At 39.3% G+C, this 26,652-nt stretch overlaps 1 protein-coding gene across 1 annotated transcript in view; it reads right to left on the bottom strand.

The window, feature by feature from the left end:
- Positions 1–26,652, bottom strand: part of MAML2 (mastermind like transcriptional coactivator 2) — a 326,677-nt gene that overhangs the window by 13,329 nt on the left and 286,696 nt on the right. Inside the window, exon 3 of the mRNA XM_016206765.2 lies at positions 284–487. Coding sequence (XP_016062251.2) covers positions 284–487 — 204 coding nt within the window. The remainder of the gene's footprint in view (positions 1–283; positions 488–26,652) is intronic.

Below are 26,652 nucleotides of genomic sequence, written 5' to 3'. Positions count from 1 at the left end.
CCTGATTTAAATGCCCATGTTGGTGGTTCTAAACATTCCTGGGCTGGGCAGGGCTAGTTAGCCGAGGTGCCGTGCATTCCAACTCTCCAGCAGCTGGTAAATCAAGTTTTTGCCCCCCAGAAGCACTTCGTGTGTACAGAATTAACTTCTATAGCCAGGACACCCTTGCTGCTGTCACATAAGTAAGTACAGACAAAAGGGCGGTAAATAAGAGATGGAAAATCATGAATTCCCTCTGTTGGGTCCCCAGGTACGCGCAGTAGACATTAGGAGAAAGTTTTACCGCATCCACCAGCATCTGCTGCTGCAGGAGAAGTTGCTGTTTCTGCTCCATGATCTGCCTCTGTAGAGTCTGTTTCTTTCCCATCAATTGCTGATTCAACAGTGATTGCTGGGAGTTCATGTAACCACTTCCAGTGTTTGGATTTGAGCAGGGGTTGGAACTTGGACTGGGGCCTGTGTTCTGGCCTACCACAGAGTGTTGATCCTACAGAAGAGAAAGGGGGGGAAAAGCTACTGTGAATTAAAAGAAGAAAAATGTATCACAAAGATCATAAGCTTAGATTCCGAACATTTTTCATCTTGTTAAGATCAAACATGGTTAATGGGTTGGAGATCAGAGAATTGCTTTTTAAGTGTAGAAGAAATAATTGCATATCACAGCCCCTGAAGCAGCTGGGCTAATGACATTAGGGCGCTGGAAAGGCTCCCAAAGGACCCTGATGGTGGAACCTCCACATTCCAGAAGGCGTTTATGGAACCTCAAAGAAAACTACCATAAAAGCATATGGCAAACGTCTCAATTGCTCAGGAACAAACACATCATAAAGTAACAAGTTCTTTCTTTTCCCTAAAGTTAGCACATAGCAATGCTGATCCTGCAATGAAAATTAGGTTTCAATTCATATGTTTAAAAGTTGAATAAGCATTTTGAACAGAAGGGGCCTAGCTTTCTATGATAAGGCAGGAAGGCCTGTGACTTCTGTTTTACAAACACTTCCAAACTTGAAAAGGACTTCATTTTTCAGACACTTGCTAATTTTGTTCCCTGGTCAGTAAGTCAGAAATCTCGGTGCTTAATCAATAAAAGAGCATCCAACTAAATGACAATGAGGAAGTATTGATTAAAAACTCACATTGTATATTGAATAATATTGGGTATTAGTGAATCACCATTCTAATTTGAGGTCTCTAATTTGAGGTCTTTAGGCATTGACAGGTCAGGACTATGCAGTGCAGAAAGCTAAACCCAGCCAAATATTTTCATTCATTCATGATGATGTGTTTAGAATTGAGCTGTACACTGTTGGGGTTACAAGAAAACTAGAAAACATTGTTCTTACCTTGGAGAATATATCATCTAATTAAGAAATTACATACTTAGATGTAAAAATACAAGCACATATAGGATCAAGTTTTAGATTATATGATACAAGTACTAAGTCACAGATGCCCAGGTCTTGCTCTAGAAATTCTGAGGCTGTGGATCAGATACCTGCTCAGGTGATTTTAATGCTCATTGGCCCAGGGAATGTTCTTTGAGAAACACTGGATATATGGGAGCAATGAAATCCAGCTCATTCCCCAACTGGACTGTGTGAGGTTACAAGAGATTAAAAAGATAAAGCAACTCTCATGATGCCAGACAAGTAGTAGTAGTTAGTGGTAGGTACTCTACTTTAGAAAGTTTCTTCCCTTTTATCTCTTTCTTTAGTTATCTGCTGAGTTTATAAAAGTCTGGGATGTAGGAAGCATGGCCTTGCTTTAGTAATCCCTGGGGCTACAGAGCTGACCAACTGTCTCAAAAGCAAAGGGATACAAAAGAATCTTAAAGATGACCATGCACTGAGGCTTATTACAGGCCAGTCACTGGGCTCAGCGCTTTACTTGATTTCTCTCATTTACTCCTCCCAACAAAACCACCAGCAAGAACTAGTATTACCACCCCAATTTTGCAGATGCGAAAGCTCAGCTCAGAGAGGTCGCATAGCCGTACGTCCTGGAGGAGGCTTTGAAGCCAGGTCTGTCTGACTCCAGAGCTCCAGTTCTCATCCATATACTCTATTGTTTTGCAGTTGTGATGAGAAGCACTGAGGAGAAAGATTTTCATACTTTAAACCTGTGCCAACCCACCATCCATGAAGCAAATTTTTATTGAGCATGCCCCTCTCGTGAGCCCCTCAATCAGGCATGTGGAAGGGAGGGGCTTGGGGAGAAGGGAAGGGGTTGTGGGGATTGGGGGAGGAGGTCAGTCTTCTTCACCAGTTAATTAAAAATAATTAAAGCCATCTCTGAGAAGCTTAAAGGAAGCATCCTCTCACACATCTGCACCCAATGACCAGTCAGTTCTCTCAACTTTAAATCCATTGTGGCTTTTGGGAAAGATTTCGTCCCATATATCCTACAAACCTCTAGGAGTGTGAACTGGGAGACAAGCATGGGAGTGTCATTAACAGAATGGTACCAGATGAAGATCTGTGAGTTGAGTGCTCTTGGAGGGCAAGTGGAAAAGGAAATATGTGGAAAATTGAGTGTTGAATCTTCGGTCCACACACACTAATGAGAGGAAAGCAGAGCCGGTGACAGGGAGAAAGAGGTGGTGTCAGAGAAGTGTAAAGACAACCAGAGTGATGTTGGAGAAATCAAGGTGAGAGAGAATATATGGGAGGCAGTGGTTAACCCTCCACTCTCCACTTTAACCTGAATAGAAACATCTGTTCTTTTCTATGATATAATTTGGAGTTTAGTGCAATACTATGATATTGCATTTTAAAAATATGGTTGACAAACATATGTAGAAAAATTAAATTCACTTTTCTTTCAGCCTTCTTTGCATGGCCATGCCATAAAGCCATGAGCTTTGGAGACAGGTTGCTGTGATTCATATCCCAGTTCTGGCTCTTACTAGCTGCGTGATCTGGGAGAAGTCAATTCACCTTCATAAGCCTCAATTTATTTATCTGTAAAATGAAAACAACAGTGCGGACTTCACAGGGTCCCTGTGAGAATTAGAGAAGATAACACAATGCCCAAAATATTCAGCATATTGTAAGCACTAAATAGACAATAGTTGCTCATAATTGTTAGTTATTTCAACACAAAGGAGCAACAGTCTGTCTGTTTGTTTGTTTGTTGTGAAGCAAGGGAGACAGGCCTTGAAGATTGCAGAAAGCTGTTCTTTGTGTCAACTCTATCAGAAATGTAGTAGTTTCAGTTACGTTGGAGATCATGAGCTACCTATGGAATTATCTCTGCCCTCCCACCTGGAAATGTCAGAAGATGAGTTGAATGTCACTCTCTGATAGACTGTTCTTTGGAGTGTGCTTCTTTCATTTGGGTTGAGGACTCAGCTCAGCACCCTGTTACTTTGTTTCTTGTTGTGCTGTTTTTTATTTCTTAACATCCAATAATTTATCAATAGACCACCCAATATACACTTACTAAGTATTGTACCTTAATTCCCTCATTTATAAAATGGAGGTAATTCTATTAATGACATAAAACTAGAACAGAAGGAATTCAGAACAGTTCCAGGAACTTAGTAGGTGCTTGATAAATTTTAGCAATTAATATTTTTCCTATTTACTTATTTTTGTGTTATTTTACATATGACAGAGATGGTTTAGAAACAGTTATCTCAGGGAAGGAGCTTATGTTGTAAATGTGCTTGGATTGCAGGTGTGGTGTGTTTGGCTCCCATCATGTTTTAAACACAGGTTGGCCTTTGTGCTTTCCGGTTGTCCACAGTCCCCACTATTCCCTATTTTATTACATCCACCAATTTTCTTCATTTCTATTACTTGCTTGGCCCATATAGGCATTTGAAGTTGTGATTTCTGGCTTATAGTTTACCTGGGAATCTAAGAAACAAACATCACTTCCCCACGTATGCACTCACTCAAAGTTATTACAGTAAAAAGCAATGCACAATGATTTCCATTAGGTGGTATGATACCTACTAGTGACTTAGAATTAAAATCCAGACCTCCTAATGCCTAGTCTAGTTACCCATACATCCATTCATCCATTAATGAATTTGATAAGTTTTACTGAATATCTACTATGTGCTAGGCAGTTCTCTATGTTTTGAAGATTAAAAAATAGGTAGAAGGGGGAAAAAATGATGAGAAAGAAAAGAGTGCTTAATGTGGGCAGCATTGGAGAACTTCATCAAAATAATTTCCAGTGAAATGTGCAAAAACCACACTCCTCTAAGATTTATAGAAGATCTGTATGCCAAGAAAATGTAACCATATCTCTTTCTCTCTCTAATCAAACAGATGGACTGTGCTAAATCTAGTTTCATTCCTTCACAATACCAAAAGATAGAAAAATAAGAGATAAGCTCTCTTATGGAATTTTGTGGAAAAAATTTAAACCTTGTAGCTTCTAGCCCTGGAGCCTTACCATGTATCCTACCATACACATTCTTTTAATCATGATTGAAATAATATTTGGCTGATGCTATATATTTTTTTGCTCTTATGTTAGCTATGAAACACAAAACACCTCCTTATACAGGCTTGCTGTCATTGCCAAGATGTTGTGCAAACTTTAGTACATAAAATATTTTGAAAGGAAAATACGCTCCCATGTGCTGGCTTTGGCTTCCACACTCAGCCTCACTCTCTGCCTTACACTCGGCCCATGTAGGAGGTAACAGAATTCATCTCTCCCCCTCAATACTCATTTTCTCCTCAAGAGCATGGGAAGGCCATGGTAAAAATGGCACCTCCTCAGCCCATACATGAGTGTGTATGTGTGTGTGATTGTGAATGAATTAGGTATTTCCATTGGTGGAAAGTTTTATATGATAGGAAATCCAGTTTTCTAGAGAAACTGAAGTTAAAGATTGATTTGGCAGCAACTAATAGCCACATACTGATTCAAATAATGTCCTTGAATGATCTTCCATTTTGCCTGGTGTGTTTTTTGTTTGGCTTCTACCAATAAAACGATAGTATTTGATGCTAACCTACAAAGTAGGCTTCTGATCCTGTCTTCTTGGGATTTAATATAAATTCACATTTAATGTGCACTTATACATATTTTCCACATCTATGTGTGTGTATATGTGTGTGTGTATTTAAGATTTTAAAATTCTTTTATAGTTTTAGTTAGGCCACTGAATTAGAGTAGTATGCCAGTGCTTAAATATGGTTAAAGTTTCTTGACCCTTGTTTTAATCCAGCACAGGACTGCTAGAACAATGAAGGCATGTCTGTTTTTTTGTTTTTTAAATAAAGTTCTTCCAATAATCAAGCTATGTCTTTAGAATGATCTTCACTCTACTCTTACTTATTCATTCAACACATCTTTGCTGAGCACCTATTATGCAGCATGCATTCTTCTAGACTTTGGGGATCAAAGTCCATGCAGCCTACTGGAAAATTCCACAGTTTGTCTATACTTTCAAAATTTCCAAATGGACTATTGATGGGAAACTTATCTTCTAGAATGCTCTCAAGGATGCTAGGAGACCATTTGGTAAATGAACTATATGATCACCAAATCCTTTAGCTGCAGGCAATCAAATTATGTTCACCAGTAAGTGGCAGTGTGTAAGGTTAATTTACATTTACAGGAAGCTGGATACATGTTTTAACGTATGGAAAATAGGGTGAAAGAACGTTTTTCCAAATTAGTTACTTTGGTGCCTTAAAATCTTGTCCATGGATCACCATGTGAAGCACTAACACAAGATTGCAAACTATGTCTATAAAACCTGATAGCAAATTAAGGGAACACTTGAAGTCTTTTAAATGGGCACCTCTTTTCCTCAGGGGACAAATTACCTGTCCTCCCTGTTATTATTTATATTTCATTTAAAGCCAGTTTGAAGTCCTTTTGAAAAAAACAGTCCACATTTAAAAATTAGAAATAAACCCCACTATTCTAGCCCTAACATCTAATTCACCAATACTCTCTTTTGTAAAATTTTAGGAATAAATAGTTAAAGAAACAGTATGTATGAAGAAAACCTTATAAATCTCAATAAACAAACACCAGAGTATAGGCCGGGGCCCCTGGGGTCTTACTTTGATAAAATGTCTCTGTAAATTACGGTCAACATGTGAGAGATCTTTTTAAATAATGTTAAGTAATGACACTGCTGGGATTACCTCTCCTTTCACTTTAATGGAATGCAAGGTTCTGTCAAGCGGGACTGATTTCAGCAAAAGGTAGAAAGGGGTCCAATTAGATACGTCCTAAAGCAGCAAACAAAAACGTCTCTGATTTCACTGAAGTGTGTTGAAATATTTAAGACTCACTGCTAAAGCAGTTTTGAGGGCTGATTAGGGCAGTAAGCTTCACAAAGCAAGCAACGCTATCAGGCAGGTATTGTTCTCTTAATATTTTTTTAAAAAACCCTCTAAAAATATTTGTCTTGTTCTAGGCATCTGGGTAAAATGGCTCTCTGTTTCTCTCGACTTATTCTAAAAGGGGGATATATAATGATTTTCTTCCCCCACAAAAATGAAGTAACTTGGGATCCGTGAGAGTATTTTGGCGTGGGATGACTGCCCTTTCTTTTTCTTGGCTTCCAGAGCTAGGCATCTGCAACTTGCAAAACAAATTCAAGATAAAGTACCCAGCTGGGCAAGTTTGTACAGTAGATCTCACAAACTGGTTTGCTATTCAATTAATCTTTCTTCCCCCTTCTCTTTCCCCCTCTTTTCCTCTTCTTTCCCTGTCTCAGTGAGACTAACTGCTCGACTGTTCCTCCAGGCTATTCATCTTCTCAACTGTCTACTTATGAAGCCATTAATTTATCTCTGCGCCTGAGAAACAAGCTGCCTTAACTGTTTCAGATTCCCCACAAGCTGGCAGGCGCACTTAAGTTATTTATTTGGGGCATGGACAGTGAGGTGGCTGTGGGTGGCTAAAATAATGGAACAGTCCTTGTTTGACACAACAACAATGACAACAGGACAGTGATTAGGAAATCATCCAGGATACAGGTTTTAAACAGAAAGACCGAAGGGAGAAAACACTGCTTATCTTCAGGTTGCCAGTCTTTTCTTTCAAGGGTCAGTAAACTATGGTATGACCGGTCAAATCCAGCTTTCCACCCTTTTTAGTAAATAAAATTTTATTGGAACATAGCTATACACATTCATTTACGTGCTGTCTGTGGCTACGCTACAACAACAGAGTTGACGAGCTGTGACAGGAACCTTATGGCCCACAAAGCCTAAAATATTTACTATCTGGCCCTTGGTGGAAAAAATTTGCTGACTTTTGCTCTCTCTGGCTGTACTAGCCAAGTAATGCTACTTTACATTAAGTTGATAAAATGCCTTAGAGAAAGAACCCAGCAAACCTTGGAAGGAACTGGCAAGCTGGGGATAAGCAACACCTATCATGAGATCTGTGTACAATAACCTCCGCTCCAGCCGCTGTTGCGAAGAGCGAGAACGGCAAAGCAGCTCACAGATCCTCCACCCAGCTTCATTTTCCCGATGAAGACGCTGCCCAGAAAGGTTAAGAGGCTGACCTGTGCAAGGTTACAAACCTAACTAAAAGATGAAGCATACATACCCAAATCCAGGAGAACATATTAAAGAGAAATGAGTGCAATAAAATCTGTTTGCTGGAGGGAATTGTCTGACAGAACTGGCTTGCTGGAGGTGAGGGGTGGGAGAGGGGAGCTGTTTAAAGGTGGGGTGTGCTGTGCAAACGCAGGAACATGTATTTAGATTAGCATTTTTCTTTGTCCTTAGCAAATACAAACAGTAGCTGCTTTCCCCTCCTGTTTAATAGGGCATTCTTCTTTGCTTGCTTAGGACCTTCCCCTCCACCCTGCAGGGAAACCCTGATCGTATGTTTATAATCTGGTTCAAATGATTAGAATGAGCGTTGTGGTCACCGTAGAGTTCATCCTTCAGATGTTACCTAATTTTCAAGTCACCAGGACACTGCATCTATTCTTAGCCTCTGGGGTGAACACTTATTATGGGTTGGCAAAGAAGAACAGTTCCATGGGCGAGGAAGCAGCATTTAGGTGGGAGAGTGGCCAGGAACAAAATGTCAGTGGGTCAGGGTGGAGTGGGAAGAGTTTGGTAACTCAGGAGGAAGGAATGAGAAATCTTTCTTAAAAGAGAAGCTTTTCAGCGTTAGAAGGGCTCTTTGTGGCAGGCCCGAAATTTCTGCTCTGTAAGTTAGGTTTTAGCCTTCTGTCCCGAGAGCAACGGTTTCAAACTGTTCTTCGGATGACAGTGGCTTTTGAGGATTTTGAAAAGCTATGGATTCTGTTTCTCCTCCCACCCTCTCAAGTACCCATCCGACTAACAATACTGTCTACAATTTCAGGGAGTTTACAAATTTTCTAAACATCCACGGACCGTCCATCCATAGACCTTAGGTTGAGAGCTGCACCCGCTTCCCTCAAAGGTTGGTGTTTATGAAAGTAAGGAAATGACTTCCCCTTGGATGTATACCCTACACTGCGCTCCCAGCTTAAGGCCATCCAGAGCCCCTCTTTGCCTCTGGGATCAAGTCCTAACTCCCAGGAGTGGTATGTAAAGCTCTCCATGATCTGGCTTCTGCATATTTCTTCAGTCTCATCTCTCAACACATTCTTTCTTCGCTCTACGCTATAGTAATATTAAGCTACCTGGAATTCTCTGAACTCTCAGAGCTCGTTCTCCTTCCCACATTTTTGCATATGCTTACACCCTTTCTGCCTGCAACACTCGGCCCCTGCCCCTTCCTACCAGGTGAACCCCCGTTCTTTCTAGGCTCAGCTCAGGTGTCATTTTTTCAGGAAGCCTTCTCTGACCTCCCAAGGATCTTCAATGCCCCCTTTTCTCCGCTTCCATAGCAGTTGGTGCTGGCCCGTGGGGTAGCTTGTACAAAATACCGTAAAGACTTAATACAACATGGTAGTAGGCAGAATATTTTAAAAATATCCCTCTATATCACGATTGTCTGTTTGCCTATTGTCTCTCTCTCATTATAAGTGTTTGGAAGGCTGGGATGTTTATCATAATATTCCCAGGGTACGGCAGACTCCCCATAAATGTTTCTTGTATAAATAAACACGTAAATAAAGAAAGAAGCAGTGTGAGGCAGGAAATGGGACAGAACTTCCTGCTGTAAAGCACAGGGGGTGAAAATGCTGGTTCCTTTCAAAGGCAACTGGAAAGCCAGTGTAGGGGAGAAAGGCAAAGGTTGAGCAACGTTGTTAAAGCCAGTGTCGCTTTTGTGGGTGTGCCACCTGAGAAGGGCCTACTTGCACAACGGATGTTTTAGGAAGGAAAGGGCTAGTGATGAGTGATGACGGAGATTGTGATGATGATGACGACGGTGATGCCTATATGTCTTGGAAGGCAGGAAGAAGGCACACAGATGGAGTATAATTTCTACTAATAATTACCATTTTTTGAAAGCTATGTACCAGGGTGTGTGTTGAGTGCTCGACACTTATTATCTCATTTAATCTCCATAATAATTCTGTTTTAAATATTATTGCCATTTTAAACATGAGGAGATCAAGGTTAAGAAATTTTTCATTTTTTACACATATGCTTTTAACATGCAAAATACCATAAAGACTTAATGCGACATGGTAGTAGGTAGAATATTTTAAAAATATCCCTTTGTTCTAAAAGCAAGTGGAGTAGGAGGGCAGCAATAGTGAAAAGTAAATTCTGGGACCAGATAGAACTGGGTTCAAATTCCAACTTTGCTTTTTCCAAGTTGTAAGGGGGTAATAATATTGACCTCAAAGAGTGGCTGTTAAGAACAAATGGCATAAAGTAAGCTAAGTGCTTAGTATAGTAGTATCTGGTATGCAATAGACTTGGAATAAATATTAATATCTCTGCTTAAGTCAATTTGATATCTACTGAATATCAAATATATGTATGTATATAAAAAGGCACTAGACTAAATATTATACAAATTCTGATCACCGGATAGTGAGGGTGGCATTACGCTATGGTAATACCAGCAATAAACCAACACGCAGCAGTTATCCAGAGATGTGCTCAGTTACCTGAACTAGCGATGGTTAAGCATGATCACCACACAACTAAGACAGGATTAGGAAATTGTGTTTAAGGGTAATTTTATTCTTTGTTGAGTTTACTCTATAAATTGTGTTGATATTCATCCCTTCTCTCTTTGGTATAATGTGTAATTATATTAGGCTTATAACTCCTCTTTACAAAAACATTCATTTCAGAGGGACATATATTAGGAACCAGTTTTATATCCTAAATTTGTGCTATTCGTCTAGGAATGTTTGAAAGATATTATGCGCGGTTCCTCTAGAAACTTTTGAAAGATACGATTTTATATCCTACATTTGTGCTGTTCCTCTAGGACTGTTTGAAAGATATTATGATTTTAGAGATGGAATAAATTATTAACATTTCCTGTTCTCATTAAAAGTAAAGCAAATAGTAAGCAAGTAGTAATAGAGACTGAAGAGGAGGCAGGAAATCGCTTTCAAAGAGTTGGTTCTTAAATCAAAATGATGTCCAAATATTATACATGAAACAAATCTGGAATTAAAAAAAATTGACTCTCCAAAGTGGCTTCTAAAACCTAGGAAAGTATAAAATTTTTTCTTTGGAAATAAAAAAAATCAATATGGAATTTTGATTCTGGAATTCAGTGAAAAATTTATAGACTACTTTTAGCTTATGTCTTTAAGATAGAGAAGTGAGAAATCTAAGGAAATTCTCACATACCTCATGAAAAATACTATAATGATGAAAATGCAGCCTTAGTAGTCAGAATGCCTGAGTTTTAAATATTTCCTCCATAACTTACTAATTGTTCTTAGGCAAGTTATAAAAGTCTCTCTGTCTCAGTTTCTCACCTATTAGGGGGTAAGTAATGGCACTTTCCTCATACAGTTGCTGAATGGCCTAAATAAGATTATGTTGGTAGATATTTTCTTTGACAATTTTTACTTCTTACACACTAGGACACAATTTAATTAATTCTTCTAGGAATCTGTCTCATGTGACCCATGGACTTTGTTAATTTTGCAGTCTTCTCTTTTAACCTCTCTAGGCCTTACTCTCTCTAATTTTAAGATATGGAAGTTAGATTATAATCTCTAAATTCCATTCTAGTGTTTGGAACAGTTGAAATTCCATTTTTATTGAATCCACTGTGACGATATAGGTTGATTTCTTTTTTCCAGTGAGTCTAAAATACAACCTGACAACATGACATGCAGTGGCTCTGACGCTATAATGGACAAATACTAGATTCGGTTACGGGTGGGTAGTGGGGAATCAAAATAGTTATCTTTTTTGAAGTGACTGAGGTAAGTAAATAAATTGAGTCATGGGGATGGAGATGTTGAGAAAGGTATTAAACTGAATTCTGAACCTGTTCACATACTTCTGTGGAAGGCACAATTTAGAACTGTACTGCTTTGCTAATAACATCTTCCTTTTCTGAACTGATTCTGTAAAGAGATATAGATTTCCCTGATTCTGTTTAAAAAAAAAATCTACAAAATGTTTTTCTAGAGGTAATTATTATATTTTGAATATGCTTTATATCTCCTCTTATGAGGAAATATCTTGGTTATCGCTGGCTGTTTAACACATGGAAATCTAGATACACTGATATAGTGCAGGGACTGTGGGCACTATCTTCAAATGTGCCCATCTACTCTAACGTGACATGATTAGCTATTTTTGAATGTATTATTATAATGACCACTAAGGACATTAAAAAAAAAAGACCCATCTGTTCTCTGTTAAATGCAGCCCTGAAGTCTCCCTTGGATTAGCAAAGCAAGCCACTAAATACTTCAGTGGGACTTCAAAAAAGCTACGTTCTCCCTAAGAATCGCTAAGGGATGAACTTCAAAGATTAGAGGTTTCACTTGGATTGATTCCCAGAAAATCAGGTTATTTACCAAATCTTATTTATGCACACTATACAAACATGTTTTGATCTGCAGAGTGCTAAAATAATGTTTAAGGAAAACAATAACCTTAAGTGAAAAGTCTACCATGGAAAAGAACAAGAAAGGTCAAGCCTCTTCGGTCTGATTACCTTGTCTGTCTATGTTGATCAAATCAGCTGCACAACTACTACCAGATCTGCTGTCACTTTATGGCCGTGAATCTAGGAATAAGTAGCTAAAGTTTTTATTAATTCTGTTAAATAATAAGATTAGGGATTTCTCACACACACTCACACACATATTTTAGCTTTTCTGTTTCTGTTTGTTTAGAATTACAAGATGAAATAGAGTCTAGATTATTTTTAGATGTCAACCACTTTTTAAGACATTTTTCCATCTACAAGGATTTCTGGTATAAATTTGGGTTCATAAGCGGACTCTTCACATTAATTCATCTGAATGGAGAATTCAGAATAAGGTAGGTCTGTCTTGGCACCTGTCCAACATAGGTGACTGGTGTTGCCTGAGTCCAAATCGTATCTTGTATTTCTCTTTGTTATAGAATATATCAATTATTTATTTACATGTATGGTTTCTTTTACTACACTATTACTACATTAAGAACATGGATTGTTTGATTCATCTTTGCATTCCCATTAGCACACATAAGCCCGACATAAAATACCCAGTATGTATATATTGTTAAATAAATAATGAATAACTCATTACGTAAGAATTGGATAAATGTAATTTATAACATGATTTGCAATTATTTAGGTGTTATTAAAAATGTAATGCATATATAAAAATTTTTCAGTGAAATGACGACTATCAATATCAAATATATAAAATGTGTTACCTGGGAATATTTATTATTTGTCAATTCAAGATATTATACAAATCTTTTTGCTTATGATTAAAACCTTGAACTTAAATTTAGCATGTACAGATTTATGTGAACTTTTAACCTTTTTTTTTCTCAGCAATTTGGGGAGGTTGATTGTACTGGATTCTGTTACTTGTAACTGGAAACAGATCCTTGATTTGAACATAACTGTCCAGTGATTTTTCAATTGGGTAAACATTTGTGGCTTATGTTCCTAACTGCTGATCAGGAGAGTATGCATGAAGGGAGACCGATGCATTGTACAGTTACCAATGTTTACATTGTTTTGTACTTTCCAGACCCATGTGGTACTTTTGAAAAAGATATACATCTGGGAATGCAACAGCTCTTTAGCTGCTGGCTGGATGCAAATAACAGTTCATTTAGAATATCTCTGAGCACTTCTGCATATTTAAATCAAAACTGTAACTAAATTTGAGCCAATTGGATTCCTTTTATAATTTGAAACTATTGTTATCTAGCCATCCACATAAGAAAAAAAACATGAAGATATTTTTTAAAATTTCTAGCCTGTTCTTAAACTTAACAGAATTTGGGCCAAGCATGCAAAATGCCACAACACTGAGTATTACAGAAACTTAAAACCAGTCAGCTATTGTCTTTGCCTACATACTACCAAATAATTAGCTTGAAAAAGTTATTAACTAAATTAACTGAATCAAGAAGCTATTTTGGTATTAGTAAGACACATCTTGATTGTCTTTTCCAAGGGCTTGATTTACCTGATGTTTTTAGTTGAAGTTCATATTTACCTAATCTTGCCCAGGTCTTGACTTTAGTTTTCTCCTTTTAGATACAACTGTATTGCCACCAGTGGGATTCTAGCATCATTTTAAGAAGTTCAGTTTTTTCAAGGGACTGGGCAAGCATTAGTAGTCCATTTTAGAGAGGTGGTTCAGTTAATACATATTTTGAGGGTTAATTAAGCTAAAGCACTTTGAGCTCTTTAGAATCAAAATAACATTGTTAGATGTGATGTTAATATGCAACTGATTAGTTATACACATCATATGAAAGGAAGGACCATTCAGTTCTGTTAAATACATATCACTTAATGCTGAAGATGGCCATCCTCACACTCAGCACCTATGGCTGCAACTTTTCCTTTACCTCTCAATTAAGTCTGAATATTTTTAACACACATTTTCTTTACTCTACCTTAATCATATTTTTGGCAGATGGGTTCATGGTTTTCTCCCAGGTAACATACCATTTATTCATATACTCTGCCATAGTTTCCCATACCAAGAAGGTATTGAATCTTTGTATTTCACCTGGTCCTTAGTCATAAAAGAAAGTGGGATGGTCATTGTTTTTAGAGGACAAGTAACAAATCTGAATAATGCAGTTTATTTTAGTAATTTGATTATATTATTGTTTATAAAAGTTCAAAGAGAAGCTATTGAAGCTATTGGTATGTGGGGAATAACTTTTAGTCAAATTGAACATCAGTGCAACTAACTTGTGTACTTCCTACTACATCGATTTTCAGAAGGGAGCAAAAAACAACATGGGCATTGATATATGTTCCCTCCACTTTTTAGGGAAGCCATGAAAAGAATGATAATTTACCTGTAAGCATCTATTACAGTAAAGGAAGGCTGTGGTGTTTCTATTTAAATGCAAATAATAAGTCACAGTGTTGTATAGAGAGTGATTTATTTTGATAGCTTTCCCCCCAGGATTTTAGGCTAGCTACTAGAAATATTGTCCAAGGACGTATGTTCAAGGATCTACTTTACAAAATGGTCAAGTATTCCTAAACGTTTATATCTATGGTCAAGGATAAACAAACAATCAGGCCTACCAAGATTTATAAAGCAGGGCTTATTGAAAGATATTTCTTGGAGGGTTGCAGTTCCATGAACTGAATCAGGAACAATTTGTAGCTTTGGGGATGATCCACTTACTGCAAACTGTAATATGTCCTAAATGAGCAAACCGGTTATAATTAACATTATCATTGCAATCCTCTGGATTTCTGCCTTAATTTAGGACAGTTCCCCATTGTAATTTGAACAGATAAATACCGAGGTCAGAGAAAATTTACATTCTATATATTTAACTACATGTGGACACATATATAAACATAGAAGTGAGACTATGAAAATTGAAGTGTTTATAGGTTATAGTATGACTATTTTGCTAAGCAAACTGAATTTCTATTTAGAGATTTCAATGAAAAACTGGTTTTGATTTTCTTGTTTGGGAAGGTTTAGAGCAAACTTACTGGGAGATGCAGGGGCAGATCAACTGACCTTTCCTGGGTCACTTCCCACTTTTATACATAGGGGACACTGTGGAAGAGGCAGGTACCTGGGTTACACAGGATCGTTTCTCATATCAGTGGAACATTCGTGGTTATCTACAGACTAGGTAGGGCCATAGGATGCTGGCAGAGGATGTTTTCCAGCAGTAAAATAAAGATTAAAGAGATTACACAGAAGTCCATACACCAACTAATCAACAACAGAATAAGTGGGATTTTTTTTCTCAGCTCTTAGGAAAATGCCAACGCATACTTCAACTTCTAACATGATTTGGTAGTTAAGCACTTGGTTTGCAAAACACAATTTAATATTTCTTTAATAGAGGGCAGGAGAAATGGTAACACAACTTTAAATTTTGATTTCTGAGTATGGGTGTTTCCCCCAAAAAGGAAAGGTGTCTGTATGTGTATGTGTGGTCGGGGGAGGGTCTTTATAACATTACTACCATAAAATCTACATCCATGCACTTCTTGTACTATCAAACATTTTTTCCCCTAAAATTTCATATGCCAAAATTCAGTCGAACCAAATTCTTGGATATCTGCTTTCCATTTTGGCCTGGAGTAACATTTGGGAAACAGAATGTACTGAGCCTCTTCTTAAAGCACCACTAGCAGGCACTGTTAGAGCATTTTCATTAGAATTCATTCAACTTGGGCAAAAATGGAACAGCAGCTTCCATCAACTGAGGATCAGTGAGCACAATCTCATAGCAACAGACACCAAAACAGTCCCTCATTACAAGTCTTGTCCAACAATCAAGTCTTTAAGGAGAACAAAGGTTGACAGTGATTAATCATTAGGCAGCTCCTGGCCCCTCCGCGCACGTGCTCAGCGGCCCCCTGCAGGGACAGTCTGGCATATTTCCTGTCTCTGGGCCCCACTGTGCCCTGTCTGAAGGGACAGCCCCGCAGCCTTCTCACTATTTTCATTTCAAATGCTACAAACATCTACAGAGTTTCTATGTGCACATGTCCTGACTTTTATTCTGAGCCTGGCAGACTCTGAATGGATATAGGGAGTGAGAACATAATAAGCCCTTAACTCCACATCTGCTTACTAGATTATGTCCAAAGACGGTATAAGAAATTGATTAAACGCTGTTTTCTAGAATAAACCTTTGAAATCTAGCTGTTTCCTTAAGCAACGCAGTAAGCCGAAATAATTTAGCTGTGCAATGAGCATAAGATACCTTTACTACTGTTTCTACGTTAGAAAAAGCTTCTATGTTGACAAAGCACAATGCTGTGGAAAGCAACAAAAATATTTTCAGAAATCCTCTTTCGAATAATTCTGTTTCACAAGGCAAGGGAGTTGTAATGTTAAGTAACGCTGTCATTTATTTTCTTCAATGGTCCTCTTGTTTTTAATTAACTAGGTACTATTTATCTTAGCTGGTCATGCAATGGTATCTGTGATCGTCTTAATAGACGGCCTTGGGGGTTCTATTTTCCTTTTTTAACATGTAAATATCACTGATGATAATGTTACCTGTGAACTAGGTGAAGAGGGAAGAGCAGGTAGGAGACACAGGTTTCTAGGAGGTGAGAGGCAAGGGCTAATGGAAACGACAACAAAAATTACCAATGGAAGTCAGTTATGTTAACAAGAAATGTATCATTTTCCCAATAATATCACATCTAACAAGACACAAAATGCGGTAACTCTGAGGATTCTTTTTATCCATCAACTTATTTTTTCAAACTGGTCAGAAATAAGTAATGGCAAGCCTCCAGTAATTCCCGTAGAAGATTTTAACTATCATGTCTACAATTTAAAACCTAAAGCATTAAACCCAATCACAAAATATGAAGGATGCAATTTTCCTGGTGTACTTAACATTTAGCATACGGCTGTTAATTCTTTAAACTGAGTTAGATTCACTAAGGAAAGGGAAATGACAATGACATTCTAAAAACAAAAGACCACCTTATTATTGGTAACTAAGGTCATCACACAAATGTATGTGACAGGGATGACATAATGCTCGTTGACTCATGTTAAGATCAAAGCAGCTTGTTAGAAACCCCATTCAGAAAATGAACATTTTTAACTGGAGCCTCCTGGGATCAACATTTAAAACTAACAACAGTGAACTTTGAACTGTGAAGGAAAGCAATGAGGAACTGTAGGAGGGAAGCTTTCAGGGTTTGAGATGGCCTTAGATTATATCCTAATAAACCAACCTATCTGATTATTTTAACTCAACTCAACTTACAGTAACCTACTCTAACTGGTTCAATGTATCTCTGAAGCTAGGGTAAATTGGCTTCACCTCACACAAATATACTTTCAAAACACAATATTTGGCTTGAACCGGTTGGCTTATCCTAAATCTTTTTCTAATTAGAAGGTAAGCTTGTAACATTTGAGGGCTTATGTCAAAGTCTTAGGGCAAAGATCCAAATCAATTACAAGTAAAGGAACTCTGAAACAATGTGTAGATGGCATGGAACATTAGAGCAATTTCTAAATCATGGGGTATGTAAATCTCCAAGAAATTCCAATACATGTTTATTGGCATCATTATCCATAAATAACAATAATAATGATCCTATGCTGGGACCTTACTATGCATCAGTCACTATGCTGGGCGTGTGATGCACTATCACATTTCATAACCGTAACAACCTTCTGAGATAGGTCCTGTTAGCATCCCCATTGTACAGATGAGAGAACTGACTTTTAGAGGTGGTAAATCATTCATCTAGATAGTAGGCAAAGGAGCCAAAATTCTAACTCAGGCAGCTTGACTCCAGAGTCTTGTTCTAATATTGGTGTAAGAAATAAGATAAACTAACTCAGTCAGAGTCCTTATTATAAAGCAGTGGTAAATATATACTATTGGCACATAATTCGGAGATATGAGGCAATGTAGTCTAATACAAGTACACATTTTGGAGATACAGGGCCTGCTTTTGATATAGGAGTAATATGATATTGAGTAAGTTGCTTTATTTTTCTGAACTCTAGTTTCCTATTCTGCAAAAACAGTATGAAGCCCAATTCCCGGTATAGAATATGATATATATATATGTAAAAACATTTTGTAAACACTGTACTCCAGTTGACTAAAAGAAAAGCATGAAGCTGCAGACATGTTTTCTGTTGAGCCAATACAATGAATGTGGAATACAAAGAACAATAAAATGAAAGTGCTAAGAAGACAAAAAAGAAAAAGAATAAGACAAGAAAAGGCAATTCATGGAAGCATATTAGCTATGACCCATGTATGTCAAAATGTGTAGAAGATTCTTTACACCACAGGGAAGACATAGCCAAAGTGAACTGAAAAATAAGTTAATTTCCTGCAGGCATTATAGCACAGTTGTTAAGAATATAGACTTTGCACTTAGATCTGGGTTTAAATCCTGGGCAAATTACTCCAGTCTTTAGATTTTGTTTTTTCTCATTAGGGAAATGAAGATCACAAATGTAGGAATTAAAGGAGATAATACATATGAAGTGCTTCATATTAACAGGGCTTGGTTAATATTGGAGACTATTATAATTATTATCTTCTGATGTCATTACAGTTTATTTTATTATTATCATTTTTAAAATCTTCACCCAAGGATATGTTTTTTTAAAAATTGATTTTGTGAGTGAGAGTAACATCGATGTGAGGGAGAAACATCGATAGGTTGCCTCCCATACAAGCCCTGACTGGGGATCGAACCTGCAACCCCTTGGTGTACGGGACAAGCTCCAACCAGCTGAGCCAGGGCTGATGTCATTACAGTTTAAAAGGAAGAATATAACTTCAGGGGAGCTATGCATCAGAGGCCACACATCTGTGGCTTCCAGAGCCTTAACAAAGGAGGTTAACGAAAGCAGTCCCCAGGGAATGCACATAAAAATGGCATTTGGGGCTGCCTTTAAATACTTCATCAGGTTTATTTTAGAGTCCTTTTGCTCAAAACTTAATCTTAACGTAAATGGATTGACTTCAATGATCAGTTCTCAGCAGTACTTCATATTGGGTCTCGGTGCCTGTGTGAAAAGACTTAGACAGTTTCCTTCAACGAAATGTTCTAGTTCAATTCATTACCTGAACCTGGAACTGCTCTGTGACTAGTCATGAGAACAGACACTGACTACTTGTACTGGGGAGTGGGTGGGGATAGTTCATGTTGGGAGGGAGCACAGGCAAGAAAGTGAAGAAGACAGGAGAGAGAGACCAGAAAATGAAAGCTGGAGATCAAAGAGCCATCCTGACATCCTGCTCCTCCCAGCAGCAGGGAGCTCTCTGGTGATCAGATTATCAAATGACCACCTGCCCCAGAGTCAGGACCCTTAATAGACATGATGCCTCTTATATCTTACTCCTGCTGATGGTTCGAATTTCCCTGCCCCCAAGTTTGAAGGAAGTAGATACTATCCTATCTGGCAGAGGGATCCAGATTCTAGGAGGAACATTAACTGTGGGAATGTAAACTAACTATGATAATATTTTAGAAGGTCTTTTGGAAATAGAGGGCTCCTTATGTCCATTTATTTATTTATTTATTTATTTATTTATTTATTTATTATTTTTATTTAAATCCTCACCTTAGGATACTTTTTCCATTGCTTTTCAGAGAGAGCGGGAGGGAAAGAGAGAGAGAGACAGAGAGAGAAACACATTGATCCCTGCCTCTCGCACTCATCCCCACTGGGACTGGGGATTAAGTGGATAACTGAGGAACATGCCCCTGGCCGGAATCAAACCCAGGACGCCTCAGTCCAAGGGCTGGTGCTCTAGCCACTGAGCCAAACCAGCTATAGCTCCTTATGTCCATTTAAATATAAATACCTAAAATGCTCTTCTAGGCTGTATCTGAATGGAATTATGGGCTTTCAAATAATAAAGAAAAGAGTTGATACACTATATATACACTGGTAGTGTCCTGAAAAAGAAGAAAAGACTAAACTTTGATTTTGAAAGCTTTCAGATTAGAATACAGAACAGGAAGAACAGACTCAGAAATTCTATGGAAAATATTTGTTTAAATAGCTAGAAAAAGGGCGGGAGCATGACTCAGTCAAATGCTTCCAGTTGTCCTTTCCTCTGATACATGGAAACTACATAAAATTTACAACTTCTCAAAATAATTCTAAGCTGTAGTAATTTTAAAAATAATTTAGTAAGATGAAATATATGAGGAGCAACCAGTAATGATGATGATGATGATAATAATAACATGTATTGAGGGGCTTTCTAAGTAAGAGGCATATGACCAAACAATTTAAAGACATTACCCTGTCTAACCTGCAAAAATCTTTCTAGGTTATCTTACTATTTCCCCATTTTATAGATGAGGAAAATGAGGCTTTTAGAAAAGTTAAGTAAATTGCACAATATACTTCAGTTAGTAAATGGTGAATTCAAATCCAGTTTGGACAGGTGTGCCTTGATTTATACAATCTCTGATTTTTGAAAAATTGCACATAAGTGAAATCTTAAAAACCAAACCACATTCGAAGATTATAAGAATGGGTGTCCCTCCCTCACTCTTACCTTCCCTTGTTTCCTTCCTTTCATTAAAAAAAATTTAAAACATATACATATATAAAGTATTGAGTTCCTACTGTGCCATGTACTAGGGTTGCAACAGTAAGTAAAACAGAGTCCTGACTCTCATGAAGCAGGCATGTTAGTGTAGGAAACAGATGATAAACGTGAGAACAATGATGTGAGTTCTATAAAAGAAGAGAAAGCAGGACCGGGCACAGGGTGTGCAGGAGGCATAGGTTGGAGGGGGTAAAGTGATCAGAGAAGACCTCTGGGATAAGGTGACATTTGACCTGAAGGAAGTGAAGGGACAGCTGGAGGAATTCCAAGTCCTGAAATTCCTGAAGTCTTGAGGTGGCAGCATGTTTGGTATGTTTGAAGCATGGCTAGTGGACTGAAGGGGCTGGTGCAGAAAAAGAGGGAATGGTGGTGGTGGTGGTGGTGGTGGTGATGGTGGAGGGGGCAGGGTGATCTTGTAGGGCCTTGTATGCAATTGTCAGTGTTTTCACTTTTACTTTGAGTGATATGGAAAGGCATTAGAGGATTTGGGACAGAGCAATGACATGATCTGGTTTACATTTCAAAGATCACCCTGTCAGCTCTGTGGTGAATAGCTTGTATGGGAAAGGGAGACCTGTCTGGGAAGGGGAGACCAGTAAGGAAGGCTACAGGAATCATTCTGGGAGAGACAGTGGTTTGGACCATGGTGGTGGCAGTGGGAAGTGGCCGGGTTCCAGACAGACTCAGAGGCAGAACCAATCAAATTAACCAAAGGACTGGATGTGGAGTGAGAAAGAAAGAAAGAAAGAAAGGTGTCAAGGGCAACTCTAAGATTTTTGGCCTGAGCAAAGGGAAATAGAGAGGTATTTTCTGAGATGGGAAAGACTGTGAAACAAACAGTTTTGCTTTGTTTTTGGTTTTGAGGGGAGTGGGAGGGGACTGGGGAGAAAGAATTTAACTTGGGATATGTCCAGTATGAGATACTTTACACATCCAAGTGTAGCTGTCAGGTAGGCAACTTGATCTATGAATCTGGTATTTGGGAGACAGATCCAGGCTGAAAATACAAATTTGGGAGTTGTCAGCATAGAGAAGATATTTAAAGCCATGATTTTGGATGTTATCACTTAGGGAGTGAGTGTAGATAAAGAAGAGGTCCAAAGACTGAACTCTGGCACCCCATTGTTTAGAAGTCTGGCAGATGGAGAAGAAACCAGCGAAAGAGACCAAACACCATGAAAGGTTTGCAACATGAAAGTCAAGGGAAGAAAGTGTGTCAAAGAGAAAAGAGTGATCAACAGGTTCAATATTGCTGTTAAGTCATGTAAAATGAGAGTTGAGAGTTGACAATGGAATGGACAGCCAGGCATCACTGATGGCTCTGACAAGCTATACTTCACTGCAAATCTAGAGACGAAAACCTGACTGGAATGGGTTCAAGACTGAAGGAATGAGAAGAGAGAAATGAGGGTCAGAGTTTTTGGAAAAAGGAGGACAGAAAACTGGAGAGCTGGCAGAGGGAATGTGGAGGATTTTTGTTTGTTTAAGGTTGTATGCTTATGAAAATAATTTAACAGAAAATGGCGAATGTCTTAGTAATGTAAACTCTGACTCTCATCTGCTTCATAATGTATATACTCTAGTATATTGGTTTTGCTTCTGTAGTCAAAAATATTACTGAAAGTATTACTAGTAAAGATACAATAGTGCTAATGATAGTCTTTAGTTATCATCCTGACCATCGCCATCATTTTGAATATAATATCTATAGGGTTCAGTCTCTAATACCTTCGCAACAGAGAGCTATTAGCTTCAACTTGAAGTCTTCTGGGTGGAAATACCTGTTGGATGTGCTCCAGAAATCACAAACAAGTTTTTGAATAAAGTACAGTTAGAGCCACATTATGAAAAAATGTTATGGAAAAAATTAGTTGTTCAGTCAGTGCAGATATAACTCCTGGCATATCAAATTTCATTTGGGCTCACTTTCTGAGCACTGTAAAAATACACTTAAGTTGCCCATTACAACTACTTCAGCAGCAAATGGCTCTCAACAACAATAATAATAGTAATAATAATATAAATGTAGAACCAGACACCTGGCAGTGAATAGTGGATTGACAAGCTGCTGAGAACAGCACAGCTGGGGTCAAATTTAGAAGACCCTAATCTTAGAAGGGGGTGATTGTACATATTAGCCCGTTTGAGATGAAACTTTTGTTCAATAAAAAAATCCAGCTGCTAGTTTATAAATTCCCCATCATATTCATGACTCAACACTGCAGGCTTCGGTTGTCTGCGCCTCCCAGTTCTGGAGTTTATGCTGCTCCGTTAGGTCCCATTTAATGAGGCTATGGAGAGCTTTCCGTCAATGGATCCACTCTCTGCATGGCCCAGTTGCAGGTACGAGTCAGTGAAGGTGAGTGCACGTAGATGGAGCAATTCTGCACACACAGATTTAGCAGGGAGAAAAAGGGGAGCAACTGAAGGGGGCCTCCTGAATCCTTACTTCATCCCTTCCAAACTTCAACAAAGGCCAACGTAATTCTTAAGACCATCTCCAGGCAAAAGAGTATAAAAGGCAAAGTGTGCCATCAAAACTCCATCTTTTTGTCACACACTATGAGTTCTTCCCCGTGAGACTGGCGGTCCTTGAAAGAAGAATCGTACCTGCTCACTACTATGTCCATGGCCCTCATCATGGCCCACACACAGCAGTGATTGATAAGTATTTGTTAAATGAACGGAAAAGTCTACGTTTTCCAGATTTCTGTAACTAATGCCTTCGGTTTCCTAACTAAGCTTAAAGATAATAATCCATCATGAATCCAACACATGGAGGCCTCATTGTTTGCAGCTGACTACTGGATCTGAGGCAGGACTGTCCTTCCTGGACAACTTGTGGGTGGATGGGGACATGTGATTAGCTCTGGCCAATGAGTTGTGAGTCGAAGCGTGTTACTTTCTGGCTAAGAATTTACTTGCTAATGAGAGACCCTTGAGGACTCTCTTCTTCCTGGTTTAGCACCTGGCAATGCTCGGAGGCGTGGCTGCCATCACCCTTTGTCCTAAATGGCTATGATGAACAAATCTCCCTGCTCCGTTGTGGACATATAGTATAAGAAATAAAGCTTTGCCCAGCTGGTGTGGCTCAGTGGGTTGAGCATCATCCCAAGAGGTTGCCAGTTTGATTCCTGGTTAGGGCACATGCCCAGGTTGTGGGCTCGATCCCCTGTTGGGGTGGGAGGTGAAGGAGGCTATTTATCTCTCCCTCTCCCTTCCTCTCTTTCTAAAATCAATAAAAACATATTTTTAAAACAGAGAGAAAGAAAGCTTTGTGTTTTAGCTATTGAGATTTTGATGGTGGTTGTTACTGCGGCATAACCATGCCAACTCTGATTAATATGGGTTATGAGGGTAATGCCCCAAACTGAGGGACATTAGGTCATGCCTATTCCCAGGCCCAGCATCCCTTTTCCCTTTGAAAACTGGTTTCAATTGTAGCCCTGAACCAAGTCTCCAGTTCTGAAAATGAGGCTTTGCCTTGGTTCCTGAGGCCAACTTCACACTGGTTCTGGTTGGAGGATCCCTGCCATGTGTTTGTGACTAAGTTCCGGTCCCTGTAAGCCCAGGCTCTCTAGGATGAGAGGCACTGTCCTGCTCTTGTCCCAGGCATTGTGATTATGCTTCTGAGTCCTACTCATCTCTCCTGGTCACCCTGTGTGCCTGGATCTCTATCACTGCTCCTGCTTCTCCATCCATGTGACCCATCCATGGGCCAGAGCACCCTGAAGACACTGGGCTGAATTTCATTTTGCCGATCAAGTAACTGTATTCCCACCAGCTGTCTGTTGCCATGTTCTGTCTGCCCCAATGATCTCCATTGCTAGCCCCTGTCCTCAATCTGTCCCAAAACTCCATTGCCTGCCTTGTTATAATTAGGGAAATTTGTCCCAGTTTTCTACATTTCCCTTTCTTCCCTGAATCACTGAAGTTAAATGGGCCATGTGTATTTGTGTCCAGAGACATAACAGATGGGATCTTGGGGATTAAGGTAGCAAACAGAGAGCACAGGGCTTTTAGAAGGATTAGTCTTTCGCCTGGTGGGAAGGACAGGGAAGGATGCTGGGGAGCTGGTTTGAAAAGGGTCACTTGGCCCTATAAGCATATGCGATAGTCGTTGGATTTAGCCCACTCTCACTGTGCCTGTCTGTCTTTTCCTACAAGTATCTCTAAAAGGAAGAACAGAAGATTTAAAGTAAAAAAAAAAAAAAAAAAGCTAAAACACGGCTTAAGTGCCAGCTGTGTCATTTACTAGCTGTGTGACCTCAGAAAGATCAGTTAACCTCTCTGAGTCTATCTGTCCAAGTGTAAAATAAAGCTAATAACACGTCCCTAGTGTGGCCTAGCGAGGCTGAGTGGGTGCTTGTCAAGGTCACAGGACAGAGTGAGGAAGCGCAGCCCGCTTTAAGGGCTTTACTCGGGGAGGGGGTATTGCGGTGCTGACGGGAGAGCGGAGGGGCAGATGGGCCCCGCCAGGAGGCATCAGCAGAGCCTTAAAAGTGAGTGGGGTGTATGGAGCTAAAGCAAGACTCGAGGAAGAAAGTGTAGACCACGCAGTCCTGGAGAACCAGCCTGAACAGGATGAAGCGCCTCTGTGGGGCACAGGGCAGAAGGGACTGTCCCCCAGAGGAGGTTCCTTTGATTATGCTACTGGCTGCAAGCTCTGACCCTCCTCAGTCAGGGAAGCTCAACCACACTGCTTCCCCTCCTGACTGGCAGGTGCGATGGGCAGATGTACAAGGGGACAGGCTACAGATGGCAGTGTTGCCATGCGGTGCAGGAACTGTTTGCATATTTTGTTGCTGGCTTGTTCTGAGGCCTTGGAGCGCCTCCTTTCTCTTATGTTAATTCCCAGGGCACCCACTTGCTGAGTGCAGCCTTGCCTCACTGCCCTTCCAGCACAGTCCCCACACATGTTGAAGCTTCCCCGGCTGCCCAGCGACCGGGCATCAGCAGTTGGAGGGGCTCCCCAGAATGGGGTCTGGACCACCCAGCTAGTCAGAGGAATGATGCAGAATGTGGGATCATGTTCTAGAGTACAGCAGGGCCACACTGCTACAGGGGATGTCCTGTCTGTGGGAGCAGGATTTGGGGGGCTATCAGGGAAATGCAGACAGACTGCATAAGTCCTCATGAGAGGCCTGGAATCACATGGGGTGGCCATTCATTAGCAGACCTTTCCACCTATGGGTTTCCCCTACACAAGTTGTTTGTAGTCCAAACATTTTCAGGCTTAGAGCAAATAGAACATCTCAGCAGAGGGTAAGAAAGCACAGAGATAAGGTGGCAAAGATGTGGAAAAAGTCAAGCTATTTAAGATGAGGTGCCTTTAGCCAGAGGTAGTGAAGGAAGGCAGTTTTGCTGAATAAGCCAGAAACATCCTTAAAATAGGAAAGCCTCCTGCAGTAAAGGGACAGGCCGGTTAAATGGCAAACACTCTCAGTTGTCTAGGTTTGGAGTCAGTTAAGATATAGGATGATCATAAAAATGCAGAATCCAGATACCAAAGGTGTAAAACAGCTGAAGCAGAGACTAGGGAAAAGCTGGTTCAAGGAGATTTCAGCAGCATTTTAGAAAACCAAACAGTGAGGGAATTTTTTTTTTTTTTTAAGTAAACAAGAGTTATTACTCAGGGAAAAAATTGAGATTGACAATGAAAGTATAGAAGGACTTTTCCACAAAGTGCCTGGGCCTTAGGTTTACAGCCCCAAATTGTCTACTTCCTAATTGTGGGTTCTTGAGAAAGTTGCTTAACCTCTCTGCTCCTCAGCTTTCCTCTATATGAACTAGAAATCTTAGTAACGCCAAATCACAGGGATAAGTTTTAACACAGATAGTGTATATGAAAGTTCTTTGCAATTCATAAAGTTCAAACAAATATTAGCTACTATTATCACAGAATTTATCCATTTTCCTACACTAAGTTTTTTATATCTTCTAGGTGTGCAGACATGTACCCATACTGCTAAAAGCCATGTTGGCCTGTTGAGCAGTTTGGTGGCAAGTAGAGCTAAAGGAATAATTAGAAGATGTCCTC

The sequence above is a fragment of the Miniopterus natalensis genome, chromosome 11 (assembly GCF_054644295.1).
Source record: "Miniopterus natalensis isolate mMinNat1 chromosome 11, mMinNat1.hap1, whole genome shotgun sequence".
Lineage (NCBI taxonomy): Eukaryota > Metazoa > Chordata > Mammalia > Chiroptera > Miniopteridae > Miniopterus > Miniopterus natalensis.
The sequence above is the reverse complement of the archived record's forward strand: the minus strand, read 5'-3'. Positions and strand labels throughout refer to the sequence as shown.